Source organism: Diabrotica virgifera, chromosome 3 (assembly GCF_917563875.1).
Source record: "Diabrotica virgifera virgifera chromosome 3, PGI_DIABVI_V3a".
Taxonomy (NCBI): Eukaryota; Metazoa; Arthropoda; class Insecta; order Coleoptera; family Chrysomelidae; genus Diabrotica; species Diabrotica virgifera.
Genome location: NC_065445.1, coordinates 148118991 through 148132881, shown reverse-complemented (window position 1 = coordinate 148132881; position 13891 = coordinate 148118991). Strand labels below are relative to the sequence as shown.

Below are 13891 nucleotides of genomic sequence, written 5' to 3'. Positions count from 1 at the left end.
ACCTATTTCAATGGAAAGTTCTTTAGGAACAAACCACCCATCCACAACGAATCCCTGAATATCTACGAATGCTATTCTCATGATGATTGCTCGTGTACTACTGACACCTCATGCATCTAATTTAGACTTTTTACAATTTCGGTGAGAGGGAAGTACTCCATTACACAGTCGTGAATAATAATACAATAGGCCTTGGTATTGTCGGGAAAACCGTTATTCGCTTCAATATCGAGTTTTACGTCAACGGTGGATGCTTTCATGCTTTCTTCTTGTTTCGAACAATCGATAACGAACAATGCACGATTCTTAAAAGCTGAGAAATCGAGTAGAGGTCGTTTTTGTTGGGAATGTATGTAGCTAGGATAAAATTCGGTATAGTTAAAATAGGCTTCATTGTAATCGGTTTTGCTAAAATCCAATTGCATTCTCTCGTTTGGCCAGTATTCTCCATTTAACGATAATCTAATACTTTGGATGTTGACATTGTCAAATAAAGTAGGATCAGCTGTAATCTTGTCGCGTTTGTTGGTTTGAAAGAAAACAATAACATAACGAGGTCTTTCAACTGATGTGCTAGTTTTAACAGCCCAAACTTCACGCCTGGCACCTCTCGTAATAGCAGGTAATTCATGTAATTCCCACTTTCTAAACGGAATAACTATAGGTTGATCTTGTTGAATAGATTTCATGAGTTCCAATTTAATATCATCATTGGGGAATATGTGCTTCACTCTAAGCTCAATATTGGTAATGTTAATCTTAGCGGTTGTAACAGTTGTAGTTTTGTCAGCGTTTTGTTTTTCTGTAATAACTATGCAATCGTTATCATTTCGAGCTCGAACTAGTCTTATTGTTTGACGACCACACGTAATCAATGGATAATCATTAAAAATGTTGAAAACATGCTTAAGAGGCATCTGTATGCTGAATGAATGATCTGCAGCGTTTAGAATTGGATCCTTAGGGTAATTCCATCCAGCCATAACCATATAATTAGAATCTTCTTGCGTATAACATGTCATGGCACGTACAGCACTTACGATGCCAGGATCCCGCACTGTTTCCATCTCCCTTGCGCTTTCGCTGTACGTACACGAATCGAAAAGGAAGGCACCCACATTATTTGCTAGTTTGACGCCACCATTTCCAGTTATTTCGAGTGATCCTTTAATGCATAACAAGGTTTCGCTCATTGCAAAAAACGAGTCAACTTGATTAATGCTAAATTCGACAATATCATTGCAGTTGAATGATTTGATGAATGGTGCATAAGTTCGGTATTCAGCCTTTCGAATCGATTCATCAAATATTGGCTTACGATAAATATCAAATATTGGAGGCATTGTGATGTTGTTTGAACGCGCTCTCTTTCCATACATTGTAGTCATTTTTTCAGTTTAAAACCCAACGTTTGTAAAAACAATTTGTTTGCGGACGTAAGATGTTGCTGCTTAGATGGTTGCACAACTAATGGTGTTCTGTAGGCAGATTGTTTAAGATATTGCTGCTGAGATGGTTGCACAACTAATGGCGTTCTCTGGGTAGATTGTTCTATTACTAATCCCATCTGCTTTTTGATCTAAGTTCCAGCACCAATGTGCTCTCTTCTCCTCTAAAGTTCACAGGTCGTCCTTCTTGATCGACAGCCAACACAGTGATATTGGTAATTTCACGCTGTGGCACAACAGGTAAATACAACAAATTGTGAGGGGTTTCGTCAATTGCGTACCCAGGATTTGATTGTATGACAAATTCGTAGAGCGTGTGAGCAGGTCTGTTACCGTCAAAGGCTCCGGTACTAATGTTGCATTCAAAGCGTATGCTAGATACTTTAATAATCCTAACAGGTAGATCTGAAGAATGTGTCTGTCTAGGATTTAGTATTACGGGAGAAAACCCTAATATTGTACCAAGACTGTCATTTGGTTGAAATGAAATTTTAAATTGACTGAAGATTTCGCACTGCAACGTATTGTGGTTAGGTTTTAGACTAAATATCATGTCAGGTTTAGATGTATTGGCAGCCCCCAATTTCTTTTGTATGTATTCCTCAATATCGATAATTTCATAACATCCATCGGGGAAATCAAAATGTTGCACTCGGTTATTGACATCGTAGTAATAAAACTTGCAATTTTCGATGTTTGGTATACTGTTGTAAGAATGGAAAAATCGAAGAGCTATTTCGTAATCTTTTTTCGGATCTAATACGATCGGTGTGGGAGGTTGAAACGAGAATATGTTATTCGTGCTGTTTACTCTCAACAACTGCGACATGATGACTGATTCAAGTCAAGAGATTAATAGGTTTATATACAGTAAAAAAACAAATTTATTCACATTTTTTTATTTGTTCTAAAGCAAGTTTACATAAATGACAAGATGCTTGAGAACCGGGTGGGCCATCACAATGAGTCCTCCAATCAGGTCTGTTGTAATGCACGAAGCAGGGAAGTAGTATCTGCAGGTTAAATTCTTGTCGATATTCCCCAGGCAATTTATGCCATATATATAACAATTCTATAGGTTCTACAGTTCGTATAATATAATCTAGCGGTATTAATTTTAGTTCTTCTTCACTGAATCCTTCAAAACGTTTTTTGTGAAACATATGGTCCAGAAGCAGTTCCATGCCTTTAATATGCTCCATTATATAAAAACTTTAGGCATAAATGTCCACAAATGATTTGATTGTAGGTTTGATACTGATGGTTATTATAGAAAATTTTTGTATGTGTACCTAGATATTTAACAAGTTCTTTGGTCGGCTTCAAATTACCAAATGAATCGAAATACTCTACGTCGTTGTTTATCTTTCTATATGCTACCCAATGTGTTCCGCTGTGTGATGATGCATCTAGATTAACTATTGCGCATTCACGTTTTCGAGGACCGTGTCTAGGCAGAGTGTCATTCATGAAAACACCTCGAAAATGTGGGATTTTAAGTGTTTTCGCGTAATGCGCAATCTCTAAGTCGTACAGCGGACGATTGGGTAGCTTTATTGGAAGTTTTTTTTCAGATACAAACCGAATCCGCCTCTTGGTTTCTTACGCAAGTACAGACCTGAGCCGATGTGTTCCATCGCCTTATTATGGCGCATATCCTCTTCCAATTTCTTTTGGGCGTTCTTTGCGTCAACCACAGTCTTCGCCACCCCTGCTGCACCACCGGCTAAAGCCCCCAATGCAGAAAGACCTGCAAATAGGGGTATGAGGGGTAGGAAACCTCCAGATTTTAGTGGCAACACTCGTGGAAGATCAACTGTTTTTCGTCCACCAAGTTTTTTAATTACCGATTTTGCTATTCGTACAGCTGTCAAAGCAGTATCTCTTAACGATGCTCCTCTCTTCATGGACTTTGCAATTTTAGGTACCACATCCCGATTGAAAGAATAACGTCCCTTTCTTCCACGACGACGAGGACATCCCATTCCCAACTTTCTTTTCGTTTTCATTCCACCGGTTACAAGTAAAGCAGCACTTTTTTCGCCAAAGCTAGCGTCCTTAGACTTGAATCGCTCCCAAGCCCTATCTTCCAATTCTTTATCGGCCTTGTGACGTTCTTCGAGAGATGTATGATGCGAATAAGCGATATCGTGTTGTTTACAAGCTGCGTCTAAAGGATTAATTCCCGGATCTCCGCGTGCAAGACGTTTTTTTAGTTTTGTTCCAGGTCCACAATACTGATAACCAGGAATATGAAGCTCAACTGGAAGTTTATTAATTAGAGAGTTCAAAAGACCTTCCCCTTTGAACACCAACATTGGACTGATGGTCATGCATTTGGTGACATTGGTAATATATTGTTCATATTTTTACTATGTTTAACACACGATGAGAGTCATTCAACAAGAGCAGACGTTACCAATTGATAATCTAGATATTGTACAGAAAGCAACCAACAGTAAACATGGAAAATTATTACCAAACTCATTCAGAGCCATTATTTGTGGTCCAAGTGGATGTGGAAAAACTAACGCCATGCTATCACTTTTATTTAGTCCAAATGGCGTCAAGTTTAAAAATGTCTATGTTTATTCAAAATCCCTCTTTCAACCGAAATACCAACTATTGCGAGATGCATTAGCGCAAGTCAAAGGTGTAGGGTATTTTCCATTTAAAGACAATGAAGAAATTATTGATCCCAACAAAGCTCAACCAAACTCTGTGTTTTTATTTGACGATGTCGCATGTGATGGCCAACACAAGATTCGTGAGTATTATTCCATGTGCAGACATAAAGATATCGATGCGGCTTACTTATGCCAAACATATTCAAAAATACCTAAGCAGCTAATAAGAGACAATTGTAACATGATTGTGCTGTTCAAGCAAGACGAGATAAATTTGAAACATATATTTGATGAACACGTATCGCCAGACATGTCATTTGATGAATTTAAAAAAATGTGTTCAGAATGTTGGAGAGATAGGTATGGTACTGTGGTAATTATGAAAGATTTTGCTCTCAACAATGGACGATATCGCAAAGGATTTGATAAATATATAAAATTGTAAGGTGTTTGTTTAGTCGCCAGCAAAATGCCAGATGATACGGTCGCCATTGCCCTTCGCAAGAAGAAAGTTACCGAATTGGCTAGATCAATTCGCAAAAAATATTTGGCATTGAAGTTAGGTAGAACAGATCAAGATGAGTCACTAAATAAACTTTTTAAACCAATCTCGAAGCCTCTCAAGGATATTGCTCAATCATCAAAAACGTTACATCATACTATCACTAACAAGTTTGGACATGTTAAAAAAGAAGAGGTGAAAAAGGAGGAGGATGAGGATGTATTTCTTGATGCACCCGAGGCATCTGATGAAAACATTCAAGAGCCAATCTCCGGTTCTAACGAGATTCCGATGGACGCCACAGACGAATATATCGACCACTATCCTCCAATAAGTCACAAGTACATAAAAGAATATTTGATAAAAGACGATAAAATCGATAAAAACTATGGTCCATTTTACGATAGTATTAGTGGCTGGATATTGGGAAAACGTCGAATAAACTTTGACAAAGACAATGGAGACATAGTAATAATTCGAGAACGGGATTTTGAAGAACGTAGGTTAAGTGGTACGCCAGGCCTATATCACCTTTTATTTTATGCCAACCCAAACCCAGAACAGTATAATGATGAGGATTTACAAAAGTATAAAACACTGCTGATTAACACAGAGATTCATCTGGATACCTTAGGACGCCTTAAAGGTTCCAGCGGAGAAAAATATCATTCTATTATTAAACCTCTATTCAAACCATCTGATGCAACAATGAAAAAGCATGCAACTCGATCACAAAAAGAACTCGACCACAGAACGAAAACAGCTCGGTCAGCATCTTCATCTACGGTCAAAGGAACGGGGTTGGATGACTCTCGTTTAACATACAACGCTGCACCCTTAGAGTATATTTATTGGGATGACGTCAATGAGTTAGTTGATCGTCTTAAACTCTTGGTGGCTTCGAAAGACGCCGGCAACACATCTCACGACAACGAAATCGTGGCTATCATCAATGAACTAAAAGAAGCCAATATAATAGAGTAACTGAGAATGATGGCATCATTTCCATTATGAGTGTCGACAAATTCGGTCATCACTCTCGTAACAGTATCACCCAAAAGGCAGTACGAGTTACATTTCCACATACTCCTGCCGGAAACATTAATGCCGAAAATGTGAAAATTTGTAATGTTAAGGACCCATCAGAATATAGTGATGCTGCAACGAAAAAATACGTTGATAATCTAATAAATGAGATGCGTAGCGTATACTTTCCAATAATTAAAGCCCATGATGCGATATTAGATCAAAAATCCATTAATATAAAAGATTTAACAATCGGACTAAACGAAGTAAGAAAAGAAGTTCCACTGCTCGAGCAAAAGCTACAAAAAATAATCGCAGATGCTATGAATACACTAAAAAAGGATACGGAGAACAATATAAATAAGTTGTTGCAACAAAAAACTAATGATATACAGGATTTAGCCGTCGGACTAAACGAAGTACAAAAAGAAATTCATAAAACCACAGTTCCACATTTAGCGATCGAACTAAATCAAGTAAGAGAAGAGCTTCATAAAACCACAGTTCCACTTCTCGAGCAAAAATTGAAAAAAATAATCAAAGATGATGTGAATACACTAAAAAAGGATGCGGATAAAAGCATAAAAGAAGCTGCAGAAACACTTGCAAACCATACGATGCACGATATGAAGATGGAACAGAGGTTAAAACAAGTGGAGCAAACATTACAGGATATAGTACGTAATATTGATCTATTGCGCACACATGTTGTAGATGTAGATGCTGGTCGTTAATAAGAAAATGTCTACAGAAAAGGAACAGGTGGTGAACGAATTGCATAAACCAGCACGAAAAATCTATCCTCGTCGACGAACAATAATCAAAGGAATCGATGACTTGTGGCAAATGGATTTGGCCGAAATGCGTCCTTACGCACACCAAAATAAAAATTTTAAACTAATACTAGTCGTAATTGATTGTTTTTCAAAATATGTTTGGACACGCCCTCTAAAGACCAAGACTGGCGAGGAAATTACTCAAGCATTTTCGGATATTCTCGCCCATACTCGACGACTTCCGAAGAACCTCCAATCCGATCAGGGAACAGAATTTTATAACAGAAAATTTCAAAATTTAATGAAAAAACACGAAATTAATCATTACAGCACCTACACGATTAAAAAAGCCGCCATTTGTGAAAGAGTCATTAGAACGTTAAAAGCAAAGTTGTACAAGTATTTCAGTTTACATGGATCATACAAATGGTTAGAAGCTCTACCTGTAATTACCGAGGAATACAACAATACAAGGCACAGTAAAACGGGATACACACCATCTCAGGTCAACAAATCCAACGAAAAAGCTATTTTAAACAAGAGTTATAGTCATTTAAAAATTGCTGGTCCAAGAAAATATAAAATTGGTGACATTGTGCGTGTCTCAAAGACAAAACATTTATTTGAAAAGGCCTACACGCCCAATTGGACGACGGAATTATTTAAAATTGTAAAAGTTAAGATAACAAATCCTATAACGTATTTGCTTGAAGACATGCAAGGTATACCGATTAGCGGGGGGTTTTACGAAGAAGAATTACAGAAAACATTAAACCCTGACATTTACTTGGTTGAAAAAGTACTTAGACGAAAAGGCAATAAGATGTATGTGAAATGGCTCGGTATGGACAGCAAACATAACAGCTGGATTAACGTTAATGACGTAGTTTAGGAGGATCTATCTTTTAATCCGCCGCGTAGCAATACATTTTTTGCAAAGAGGTTGTTTTTACCACAAGGAGTAGGGGAATATAAAAGAACTCATGCTTCAGTATCAATGTCAGTACAAGTGAACATGAGCTCTCAAGATAGTGGGTATTCTTCAGGTGGCTCTCAAGATAGTGGGTATTCCTCAGGTGGTTGTGAATTTAGCATCGATATGCCTAGCAACGAAGACTATAATCAAGAATTAGATAGAGCTTTGGAAAATTATGAGGCTGCCGCCAAATCAGAAGTTTTCTACCTGCTTGCAACAAAATACACGTTATCGGGCTATGAAGTACAATGTGGTATAAGCCCTGCAAGATCATTTTCGCCTGCAGTGATTTTATCTCAGCAATATAAACCAACCAGAATATCACTCAGCGCATACGAATGGTATTCCTTTATTTCAATCATTACACAACAACTAATTGATTTTTTCCAATCAACTGATGACCTCATGCACCCAACTTTTCCATGCGAAGAATACTGCACTGTTACCCCGATAGTTTACGATGATTGTAAATTCATTATTGTTAAGAAGCATGGTGTGGAGTACTATATGGATGAAGAAGAAGTGAAGCAAATTGTTGAACTTAACACTAGTGTGCTATCGCCTTGTATGCAGTTGTTAGAAAATTTGAACTTTTGTGAATATTATTATAATGTTTTAGATTTTTGTAAAAATGCTGCAGATAGTTTAAACCCCTTGCAAATATTGTATGCTTTTTGTTCTATAATGTCAGATGATATGACAAACAATGCTCTTAGGGAGTTCATTTATTTTTATAAAATTAGGGTAATTAATGATTTGAATAAATAAAAAAAAAAAAAAATACCAATTTAGAGTTTTTATTTTACCATAATATATATATTACACACTATTTTACAATATATATACAAGAAAGAGAGAGATAGCAAGTGGATATTGTTATGCGTTTAGTACAAAAGAGAGATAGTAGCTTATGAACATAATTCGTCTCAAAAATCAATTTTTAAATATTTGCAATTTGTAGTTTTAATTCTCTTAGACAATTTACTTAGGATTGTATTCGCTATTTTTTGTAAATTGGGGGGAATCCATAGGGAGCCCCGCATCTTCGACACCCGCATGACATCACTTTTTCACAGTTCTTCACAATTTGTAGTTTTAATTCTCTTATACAATTTACGTTTAAACTGAATCGTATTTGCTTGGGAATCTTAAAATTCGCGGTACATCCTTGCTTGCTGTACCATCGTTCAATACCAATCACATCTTGAGGGAGAGGATGTTGCTCTCCACTTGGAAGCGTAAATGTCTTTGTATTAGCATCAACTACATCCCAATAAATTTTATTGGCTGCTATTTGTTGCAGATTAGCGGGAGTCCATAGGTCTGGTGTAACACATCTGTGAGACATTTCAACGTTCTTCTGCAATAAAAATCTATTCTAAAATACTGTAATGTCCCAATGGTAGGGTTCTAAAACTATTTGGAATTAAATATCTTTTATCGTCATAAGGACTTAGCGCAATTTTTGTTTGTTCTATACTATAGACGTTATGGCTATATGACCGAATGGAGTGTTGAGTAGCAGTTTGTTCCTTAAAAAAGAATCAATATTACTGCCTACTTCAGACTTCTGGTTCAGAATCATCAAACCTGTTATTTCTAGGCATTTCATGTAATGCATTAACGCAAGACTCGTAATCTTTTAAATCGAATAAAACTTGAGTAAAGCAACTATTGCACCAATAATATGGTTGCTGATATACGCATTCAACGATATCATCAGCATCATAAACTTCGTGAGTATGGTCGTAACGCACCAGTAAAAATTTATTTAAGGTCTCATGAGCATTTTTGAATGCAAAAAAACATGATTTACATACGTTTAGGCGATGCTGCTTAAGATAATATCCATTAGCCCATACACAATAACTGGAGTGTTCATCTTCAAATATACTCCCCCAATCTGACTTTCCTAATACGACATTTCTTAAATGTGACGGTATGTGTTTAGAGCAAGCAATAAATTCTATTCCTTTATATGAAGGAATAGGATCATTTTTAGCACTGCTTATCATCGTTTCCCATTTATATAAAGGAAATTTTTTTAATATTATTTTTGTTAATGTCCACGGCAAGGGGGACTGCTCGATGAAATATGATGCTGATACTGTTGTTTCACAGATTTTTTTGATAGACAGGTCGGTCAATGATGGAACATTCATCTACAAAAAAAAATCTATTCTAAAATACTGTAATGCCCCAATGGTAGGGTTCTAAAACTATTTGGAATTAAATATCTTTTATCGTCATAAGGACTTAGCGCAATTTTTGTTTGTTCTATACTATAGACGTTATGGCTATATGACCGAATGGAGTGTTGAGTAGCAGTTTGTTCCTTAAAATCATTTAAACAGTTTACATAATCATCGAATTTTATAACATTTTTTACTATATTATATTTAGTCCCTTTTGCTTTTTTAGTGATTCGACCAGATTGAACTTTAAAAGTATACATTTTTGATCGTAATCCCACAAATTTTGTCATAATTTCTCCTTTATTTTCATCTTTCATTACTCCTAAAACTTTTTTATTTACGCGAGGAATATTATAGATATTATCTACAGCGTAATCGGATGTATCAAATTTTGATAGATCTTGTTTTATTACTTCCTCATATGCATCATGACAGTACAGTTCATAAATAAAGCTATCGGTATCCATATACATTAAATTACATTTATCTGCGCCCAATTTTGGAAGCATATAGTCGTAATGAAATTGGTACATACATAATTTTGATATATCTAAAACAGTCATGCCAATGTATAAGGGTTTATTAAAAACTAGATCTGATTTAATCAGTTCTATAGCTACTAAATTTTCATTAAATATCTTTCTGCTATGAAACCTGGCACTAGAAATTAAATTTTTAGCACCATATCGCCCATTCCATGATCTGACTAGTTTTACTATTCTATGTTTCCTTATATTCTCCATAGTCTTTCCAAATACACTATTATTGGCCAATTTGTATAAATTTCTTCCAAAATCGTTCGTAGCTGCAGCTCTAAGTCGAGTATTTAATTCTATGTAGGGTCGCAGCCACGCAGACTGCTTAAATTTCAAAATTTTATGAATCTTTTTTAAAACTAACCCATTAGCCAGCATTTGTTTTAAATTTCTATAATGAACGATATATTCTTTTTTATTATAAAGTGTTGTCATTAGTTTAGTATGATTTGAACCCAAAGCTTTGCGGTGTTCGGCAGCGAATGGAAAATCTGAGTGCAGATCATGTAATTGGCGAGGATAGTCCAAGTCAACTTGTAACATGTACCCTACGGGAGAGTCATCAGGTACAGACATAACATCAATGTCTTTGGCATCCATCCATTCGAACCCTCCGTAGGGTAAGGGTTCTCCCATAGCCCACCCATATAAATTATTGACATCAAAATACATTAAGTATTTTGAGGGCTGTGCGGGGTCATAATTAGACATGTACTTATTATTGGCCTCCGACATTCTACCGCTACATACTGAAATTCCTCCACGAATTGCTTTCTCCATAAATAGTATCATGTCAACGTCACGCAATAACTCGAGGTTACACCCCACGTATTTCAACATACAATCCCAAGAATAACCGGGCATTGTGTAGTACCAGGCTGGATCTAACCCATAAGTTATAAAACATTTTTTGCGGAAAGTTTCAAAAACATCTGCTAAAAGCACAATATCGGTTTTTAAGTACAAATCTGAATATTGACCTAAATTTTCAATGTTAAAGGTATCCCAAACTATTTTAGCATGAGCATACTTCTCATCTGTAAGATTCGTATCGTTTAGCTTATTATAAAATGCCTCTATTGGAGGTAAATCGGTAATGTTTAATTTTTCCCAAGAATCAATAAAATCATAGCAAAATACCCCTTTTTTAGTTATTAATTTAAATTCATCGTCACTTAACCTGCTAAATTCTCGCTTGCAAATTTTAAAGTCATTTTTATTTAATGTTGAGACCAATTCATCTAAAGAGGCTCCTAAAAATCTTAATGAATCAATAAATCGAAATTTTATATTAGTAACAGCATCGTTAAGTGTAAATGAAATGTATTTTTCTTTATTGACTGGAAGTAGACTAATATCTCCTTTTTTGCTTAACTCTGAAATTATAAAATGACTGTCGTAGCCACTCATATTGTGAAAAATAACTGGGACGACAAACAATTTTTTGAAATTTAAATTACAGGCTTGGTGGGCGAAATTTCTGAACTCCCCCGTAAAATGGTCGTGGTCTTTAACAATGATATCTGTAGGAGAAAAACATTTTTCGCATATGTGACACCTTGTGGCTTTACTGGTACTCGGGTTTTCCTGCATTGGTATAATTTTCTTAATTTTCGAATGAATACTTTGAGCTAAATTTGGTAATTCATTAGCAAACCACTCCATGCAGTCAATGCCTCTATAACTCTTAAAAAAAGACAACTTTTCATCATAGCTACATTTTACATAGTATCCAGCACTATACGGAATATGTTTTTGATATTTTTTAGTACAACAGGATGTTTGGAGGTCTGTAACTTTTTCTAACATGCACTCAAAATCTGCATATATGACAAATGGCGTTGTTTGTTTATAAGTATAATTTTTAAAACTAACAGCATCATATTTAGGAAAAGACATTTTACAATTATTCATATCTGCACACATTTTTTCATGTTCCGACAATTTCCCTTCAGTTGAAAAATAATTTAAGCATCTATTGCAAAGAAATAATTTGGCCTTTCTTTTATTTAATTGACCAGCAACTAATTTAGACATATCCGTAATGTGGCAGTAGTGGTACTTAATTTCTGAATTATCATTATCCACTGGAGGTGCTTCATAATCGTTTAATTTAGGAAAATAGTGATTCTGAATTAAAAGAAGATTTACATGTTTGGCAACGACTGTTTTAGTTAATCTAGCTGGATATACTGTGAAAAATGACTTTTCATTATTTTCTATTAATTCTAAAGCAAATACATTGACTGATATATTATTTAATTTTTCAAATTTTGAAATTTGATGTAACGGCATTGGTGCCTCTAGGTCTTCTGTTTTTAGTACTGTACTGTACCATGGGTATGAGGATGGGAGTTCTTTATGTGCTTTAGCTGGATAGAGGGCACTAACTATTGCCCAATAAAAACATGCTTGATCAGAATTTTTTACATTAATACAAGCACGCTTTTTTTGAATACTCTCAGGAAGTTTAATATACGAGGAACCATTTCCAATTTCATATCGATTAATATTTACTTCTAAAGATACAATTCTATTTAATGCAAAACCGGAGTCCCTTTCCTGAAACTCGGATAATTTAAGATTTATTTTATCTTTAACATTCTCAAAAAACCACCGCTCTGTATCGGTAGATACGTCTAGTACAGCATTTTTTGTATTAAAATATTTAAAATTTACAATTTCCTCCTCCCCCGATTTTTTAATAAATTCTCCACAAAAACAAACATTAACTTTAACAACTTTATCTGCTTTTAAAATTTTTCTGATTTTATTTTTAAAAATAATATAACAATCATTTAGGAAATGTGCTAAGTCCTTATGCCATAAATTAACTATAACTCCAGTTTTAATTCGACTTTTAAACGCGGAAACTACATTTTCCCATTTAACTCTATGTTTTAGTTTGTTGTCTAGCCCCATACCGACATGTCTATTGAAAATAATCTGTTTAAAATGTTTAAAATGTCCTACATGCGTTTGCAGTTTTCTAATTGTACCTATAGGCAAAGTGCGTTTTTTTATTACTTTATTACAAGTTTTGATTTGTTTCGTTAAGCGTTTCACCCAAATTTCTTTGTCTTTAGCTGTGAATTTATCAAAAACTATCTTTCTGATTCTTTTGATGAATAACAGTAAATTTTTACATTGTTTAACAATATCCATATTGCTTACCTCTCTCTTTCAGTATTTTCGCTTAGATAATTTTAAATGATGTCATGGGCTGGTACTGTTGGCCGCAGTCCACCAGGCCGTGATAAACTATCGAATACTTCCCGCTCGAAAACTCCTCAATGACGGGGCTGTAGGTATCTGTGACTCTAGGCGGTAGAAACACCACCTCTTCCCCCAAATCTAACAGAACAGCTTGCCCAAACTTTGTCTTCACAATTTTGGCTCCCGTAATGGGTACTGGAATGTCGATCGGTAATTCTTTGAGTTTCTTCACGGGTTTCCTCGCTACGACAGATGAGGCATTAATTTTTGATAAATCCATCTGAAATGAAGGAGTGATATAAATAACCAAGCAAAAAACATTGAGTTGTATTCAAAATCAAAACACGAAAAGATTTAACAAAGAATAATTACGAAGAATGACGAATAATTGACATTCAGCATGCTAACATTAAGTCTTTTTTGTTTGTAGACAATCAGATGTCGAAATAATAACTATCATCTGGAATAAAGGGATAAATAGCAGAGTAGAAAACATTAATTAAAAAAATCAAAGAAAAACAGAACAGATTTAACAAAGAATAATTACGAGAAAATAAAAAAGAATAATTGCCATGCTGGCATGAGTAGA

At 35.2% G+C, this 13891-nt stretch overlaps 3 protein-coding genes across 3 annotated transcripts in view; 1 reads left to right on the top strand and 2 right to left on the bottom strand.

Annotated features, from left to right (window-relative positions):
* Positions 1–13891, top strand: part of LOC114343993 (alpha-tocopherol transfer protein-like) — a 391725-nt gene that overhangs the window by 297496 nt on the left and 80338 nt on the right. The gene's annotated exons all lie outside the window — the stretch shown is intronic.
* Positions 117–1379, bottom strand: LOC126882584 (uncharacterized). The gene has a single exon (XM_050647557.1). It carries the CDS (start codon positions 1377–1379, stop codon positions 117–119), a length of 1263 nt encoding a protein of 420 aa, XP_050503514.1.
* LOC126882583 (uncharacterized) lies at positions 9532–13251 on the bottom strand. The gene is made up of 4 exons (XM_050647556.1): positions 13114–13251; positions 11658–12648; positions 10489–11462; positions 9532–10410 (listed from the first exon to the last, which is right to left on the bottom strand). Exons 1-4 carry the CDS (start codon positions 13249–13251, stop codon positions 9532–9534), a joined length of 2982 nt encoding a protein of 993 aa, XP_050503513.1.

What these genes read in the sequence shown, in the direction of transcription:
- LOC126882584 (XM_050647557.1), bottom strand. Translation starts at nt 1,379, where the DNA reads ATGTATGGAAAGAGAGCGCGTTCAAACAACATCACAATGCCTCCAATA.
- LOC126882583 (XM_050647556.1), bottom strand. Translation starts at nt 13,251, where the DNA reads ATGGATATTGTTAAACAATGTAAAAATTTACTGTTATTCATCAAAAGA. An exon ending in AAATCAAAACTTGTAATAAA is followed by an intron (nt 12,649 to 13,113) that starts GTAATAAAAAAA and finishes TCCGAGTTTCAG; the next exon opens with GAAAGGGACTCCGGTTTTGC. An exon ending in GCAGGAAAACCCGAGTACCA is followed by an intron (nt 11,463 to 11,657) that starts GTAAAGCCACAA and finishes TTATAATTTCAG; the next exon opens with AGTTAAGCAAAAAAGGAGAT.